This window comes from Chrysemys picta, chromosome 10, assembly GCF_011386835.1.
Source record: "Chrysemys picta bellii isolate R12L10 chromosome 10, ASM1138683v2, whole genome shotgun sequence".
NCBI lineage: Eukaryota > Metazoa > Chordata > Testudines > Emydidae > Chrysemys > Chrysemys picta.
Window position 1 is genome coordinate 7,167,289 of NC_088800.1, and position 6,000 is coordinate 7,173,288.

At 44.9% G+C, this 6,000-nt stretch overlaps 1 protein-coding gene across 6 annotated transcripts in view; it reads right to left on the bottom strand.

The window, feature by feature from the left end:
* Positions 1 to 4,168, bottom strand: part of CLPX (caseinolytic mitochondrial matrix peptidase chaperone subunit X) — a 34,927-nt gene extending 30,759 nt beyond the window's left edge. For 2 of the 6 annotated variants that reach the window (XM_065558098.1, XM_065558095.1), the window contains exon 1: positions 4,062 to 4,168. Coding sequence is in view for 2 of the 6 variants with exons in the window: in XM_005294811.5 (XP_005294868.2) it covers positions 3,874 to 3,943 (70 nt within the window). In the remaining 4 variants the exon portion in view is untranslated. Of the gene's footprint in view, positions 1 to 3,873 lie in introns of all 6 variants that reach the window. The other 4 variants (XM_005294811.5, XM_065558094.1, XM_005294812.5 and 1 more) reach the window with 4 other exon arrangements.
* Between the last annotated feature and the right edge of the window lie 1,832 nt (positions 4,169 to 6,000).

Below are 6,000 nucleotides of genomic sequence, written 5' to 3' on the forward strand. Positions count from 1 at the left end.
TAATGCACACATTTCAATAAGAGAATATATCTTAAATGATTTAATAAACAAAATTCTTAGGACTTTCAGCTTAAATTCTTGGTGTCAGTTGAGAGAGGAGGGTTTTTGAAAATGACACCTTATTACTTTAATAGAAGGATAGACAATAACAAGGAAGAGTATTACACACAGACACATACAGTCAAAGAAAAACCCTCTGCCAACATCTGCTACTGCAAAGTCACAACCAGTGATATTTAATCAAATCAGATTTGCAGATTTAAAAAAAAAAGATAGTTTACTAGCAAGACACTAGCATAAATTAAGGTAATTAAGATATATATTTTTAAAGGGACACTATCAACTCAAAATATGTATTTTAAAAAAAATCGTTTAAAATAGTTGTGTTTGTACTTAACCCTTAGTTCCTACCAATTTGAGATGTCTCTCTCTTGCCTGCTGCAATAAGAGAGAAAACTGAATCTAAGGGAAATCATGAAACAAACTCTTGTCAAATGCACAAAGTAAAATGAAAAAAATATATATTTCTCTTTCAGTTACAGTAATGTTAGGGATTACTTGCAAAAATAGTAGATACAGAATTTGAAATTGGTGTCCTTTCAGTAAAATATTTTTACAACACTCTGAAGATGAAAAGCACTATTTAAATGGTAATACTAACAGTTCAGTGTTTTGCTACTCAAACCTTGACAAGCATTACTTTAAATACCATGACAACCTTTCAATTTTAAAGATTCTGCTGGGTTGTGATACTATTTACTGTGTGGTATTAGCTACGATACCATGGCAGTTGACACATTCTAGTTCAGTTGTTCTCAACAAGGGTTACACATACCCCGGAGGTACGCAGAGGTCTTCCAGGTGGTATAGCAACTCATCTAGATATTTGCCTAGATTTACAACAGGCTACATAAAAAGCACTAGCGAAGTCAGAATAAACTAAAATTTCATACAATGACTTGTTTATACTGCGCTATATATTACAAACAGAAAGGGGTACAGTAGTCTGGAAAGGTTGGGAGAAAGATGTTGGCAGAGCATTTCAGGGCACCCTGCAAGAATTATCTTTTCACCCAGGCTGGGTTTAGGAGGGTGTAAGTAGGTTAAGAAGGAAAAGTTAGGTATCACCAGTACGAGTTGGTAAGATGGGAAGAAGACTTTTCCATGATACAGAACCACCTTGCAAATTTCAAAATTGGTTATTTTGGAGAAAGTTTATTGTACATGTACCTAAAGAGTAAAATAGGAAGAAAGTTACTGCACCTATTTCCATAAAATATAAGTAATCATAAAGTGCAATTTTCCAGAAATACTCCACATTCCAGTCAAATAACTGGTTTATTTCCACTACACATTCCAGTAAAGACCCTGAGGGATTCAACATTCCCCCACCTCTATAGCAACACAGTAGAGTATGTTTTGCTAAATCCATATGTATACTGCATGAAAAATAAAATCTTTTACTCGAGTGATTGCTATGTTTGACAGCAGCTATATAATGTGCAATACCATTACCTCCGTTCTTAGTACTATTCCATTGTATTTGAGTGCCTCACAATCTTTTAATGTATTTATCCTCAATATCCCAATAATGTAGGAAAATTATGTTACCCCATTTTAAAGATGAAGAAGTGAAACACAGAGACACAAAAGTCACACACGGAGTCCGTGATGGAGCAGGAGATTGAACTCAAGTCCCAAACTAGCACCCTAATCACCAGACCATCCTTGAACTTTCTACCATTTGTAGGGTTAGATCCATCAGTGATTGCAACAGGTGTCAACCACAAGCACCTAGAATACTGGATAAAAGTTGCAGGCATTATAATATGGCAAAATATGAATAGTCTCCTCTACAACTGTTACAGGAAGTGGGACTCAAAAATCTATTTTTGTTACTCTGAAATTTTTATTTTTTCATTCATCTTTATAGATTCAATTTACATTATATATTTTGAACAAAGAAAAACACTGGATATACTGTTTATAGAAAATACTTGATTCAGATACTGACCAGAACTTTTTACTTTTTAAACTGTATTTGCTTTTAGAGGGTTCGTGTAAGGTAGAGAGTTCAAGGTTGAAAATATTGATTTGAACCTCCCAATGTAGGTCATGCTGGACTGGCAGATATGGAATCAGCTGGAATGGGTCATGCAATTTAACAAATACCCCTTGTTGAACTACCACATAAAGCTATTGTTACTTAGGTTGACAAAACACCGTGCCCACTACACCGGCATTAAACAGGACTGGTAGGTTTAAAAATCCTTACCTGTGTTACTAGCATCACCTTACGCTATTAACATTTATGTTCTTTAATTCTTGCATTTCTAGTTTAAACTATGAAAATAAACTTGAAGGTTCTAGTCAGTCACAAGTTTATTCATCAACATGATGTTATATTTAATCACTAATGAGGACTGTTTAAATCCTAACAAAACCTATTTGCACTTTTTTTTTGTTTCCTGAACACATTTCTCTTAATACTAGTTTTGTAAAACTTTCTTCTAGCCAATCAATATACATTTAAGCCTGAACTAACCAAATGGCCTTTTGAACTTAAAAAAGAAAAAAAAAATAGTGAAAGAGTAAACTATTGCTTGACTAAAGACCCTACAAAGATTGAGCAACATAAAAGTCTGGTTAGAATGTCACTGGCAGTAAGAACCAGAAATACCCTGTTTCCCCGAAAATAAGACAGTGTCTTATATTAATTTTTGCTCCCAAAGATGCGCTAGGTCTTATTTTCAGGGGATGTCTTATTTTTCAGAAATGAAAAATGCCTTATTATCGGTGGATGCCTTATTATCGGGGAGGTCTTATTATCGGGGGGGATGCCTTATATTACAACGAGAGGCAAAACTGTAAGTAGGCCTTATTTTCGGAGGATGTCTTATTTTCGGGGAAACAGGGTATATTGCACACGGTGAATCAAGGGAGGTGATTTCTTTCAGTAAAGCCTAGACAGGAATTAATAAGAGTATCCCCAACACGGCCTCTGCACTGACCCACAACAAAGCCAGCTGGAGATTAATATCTCTTACCACCTGTACATTGGTCCTATGACCAATTCATTTCAAGTGGCCTATCCTACAAACAGTTTCGATTCTTGAACTCTTGCTATAAGCATGTTTGGCACTGTATAGTTCAATGACAAGTATGCTTCCTACTCCCTCCACCCCCTTTCTCCAAACTACCCTCTTTACAAGAGCCATCGACTGGAGCTATACAAAGAAACACAAACCAAGTCAGATCCCTCATTTTAGACCCGACTCCAGCCCCAGCATTGAGCTTGCGCTAGATCCCGTTCAGAACTAGATGATGGACATGGGTAACGTCGAGTCATGGTGCCCAGGCTAGAGAGAGAGAGAGAATAGTGGCTAAAGCAGGGCACCCCGCTTCCTTTGGACCGCCCTCCACCGACACCCCTTGTTGGGGGGGCGATCGCCCCGTCCTTTGGAAGCGTAGCCCTTGGCTTGGCGGAGAATGCAGCGGGCTGAGCAGAAGGGGCACAGGCAGGGCAGATGCGTGAGAGGAGCCCCCCGCCGAGAGCAGGGCTTGGGCGGTTCAACCCCGCACACACCCCCGGAGGGGGAGGGTGGGTTCGCCCCCGTCTCTGGGGCAGGATCCAGGCGAGGAGAGGGAGCCCCAGCGCGGGGGGGGGGGGGCGGTCCGGACGGCGGTGATGCCCCAGCGGACTCAGCCCCATGGGGGGTTGTGGGGGGGGAAGCTCTCGGCCCGGGCCTTGCAGAGGGGGGGGGGGTCTCGGCGGGGGTCGGTCTCTGGGGAGGAGCGGGGTGCGGCCCGGGGGCCGGGCTCCGGGGGGAGGACCCCGGACAGTGGGGGCTCGGAGGCGGGCGGGGTCATTACCTCTGTGCGCGGAGGGCAGCGAGGAGCTGAACAGCCGCGCGGCAGCAGCGCAGGTGTTACAGGCGGCCATGGTCCCGCCCGGCCTCAGCGCCCCGCACCCGCCCCGCTCGCTAGGCCGCAGACCCGCCGGCCCCCCTCCCTTGCACGGCTGCCGAGTAAACACCGCCCCTCCCCCTTCCTCCAACTACCGTCACCACGCTCGGCGCTTGTGTGTCGTCACGGCCAGCACGCTGCTCTCTCGCGAGCGCCAGCTTCAGCGAAACAGACCGTGCTGGCCCGCATTGCATCTTGGGATACGTAGGCCGGCGCGCGAGGAGTGACGAGGCGCGCGGCAGGCGGCGACCCACAGCGCCCCGCTGGAGCGTTGCATGCCGGGAGCCGTAGTTCAGGGGTACTTTGCATGCTGGGAGTTGTAGTGCGCGTGGGGAACAGGCAGGTGGAGAGCTGCTGGGGTGGGGAGGCGCCACCTGTTGGCAGACACCTTGTGATGTTTTGGGTCAACCTGCTGATGTAGGGAGTCGAGTGATGTTGATGAGTGATGATGCCGGAGCCCTCACCTGCCCTCCAAACCCCTCAGTCACAGCCCAGAGCACCCTTCTGCTCCCTCAGCCCCACCCCAGAGCCTGCGCCCCCAGGTGGAGCCTTCCGCCCATGCCCCAATTTCCTGCCCCAGCCCTGATCCCCCTCCCGCCCTCAAAACCCCTTGGTCCCAGCCCGGTGCACCCTTCTACACCTCAAACCCCTCATCCCCTCCCGAGAGCCTGCACCTGCAGCTGGAACCCTCACTCCCCCCATAGCCCACCCCTCCTGCCCCAGCCCAGAGCACCCTCCCAGACCCTGAACTCCTCACTTCTGGCCCCACCCTGGAGCCCGCACCTCCAGCCAGAGCCCTCACCCCTTCCCACACCCCAACCCCAATTTTGTGAATATTCATGGCCCGTCATACAATTACTATACCCAGATAAGTCTTTAGGAATGAACAGTTGACCAATAACTGTGTTCATGTTATAAAGAAAACAGTATGACGTTTGCTTTAATTGGGATGATCATAACGGTTAGCTGTGTTCAATATTTTAAAAAGTAGAGACAATAAGTGGGCAATGGGTTGAGGGAGGGGGTGATCCACAGGTCCAAGAGATTGGAGAAAATAGAGAGGGGAGGTGCACTTATGGGTTCTGTGTAAATCTTCCTCGTGTATCTTAAACCATCAGATGGTAATCTACCCCGAAGGGTAAGAGTTGAAGTCCCATAAGTAGATAGTGTATCTCTTTTGGATTGTACCCCTCAAGTGTTCACGGGGAGAGTACAGGGGTTCCGGGTTCAGCAAAGCATAATCTTTGGGAACTGATTTATATGTTATTTTGGTATTTTATTTTTGGATTTAAACTAAGGGGAATGCAGGAGAGGGGAGTGAACTGGGAAGGTGGTGGGGAATTAATCCAAGAAATAGCTATGTTTGTTTACAAGCAGAAATCAAGCCATATTCAGGCACAAATGTGTGAATACAACGTAATTAGAAATAAGAAAAATGTTGGCCACATCATGCCATCAAACAGCCAAAGGACCCAATCATTTCAAGTTTTTCAATAAGCTAAATAACATAAGAACATAAGAATGGCCATGCTGGCTCAGACCAAAGGTCCATCTAGCTCAGTATCCTGGCTTGCAACAGTGCCCAATACCAGGTGCTTCAAGGGGAATGAACAGAACAGGTAATCATCCAGTGACCCATCCCGTGTTGCCTATTCCCAGTTTCTGGCAAACAGAGGTTGGGGACACTTCAGAGCATGGTTTTTCATCCCTGCCCATCTTGGCCATTGATGGACCCATCCATGAACTTATCTAGTGCTTTTTTGAACCCTGTGTTAGCCTTCACAACATCCTCTGGCAAAGTATTCCACAGGTTGACTGCGCGTTGTGTGAAGAAATACTTCCTTTTGTTTGTTTTGCCTATTAATTTCATTTGAACACCTCTAGTTCTTGTTTTATGAGAAGGAGCAAATAACTCTTCTTTATTTACTTTCTCCACACCCTTCATGATTTTATAGACATCTATCATATCCTCCCATAATTGTCTCTTTTCCAAGCTGAAAAGTCCCAGTTTTATTAGCTCTCCTGATATGGAAG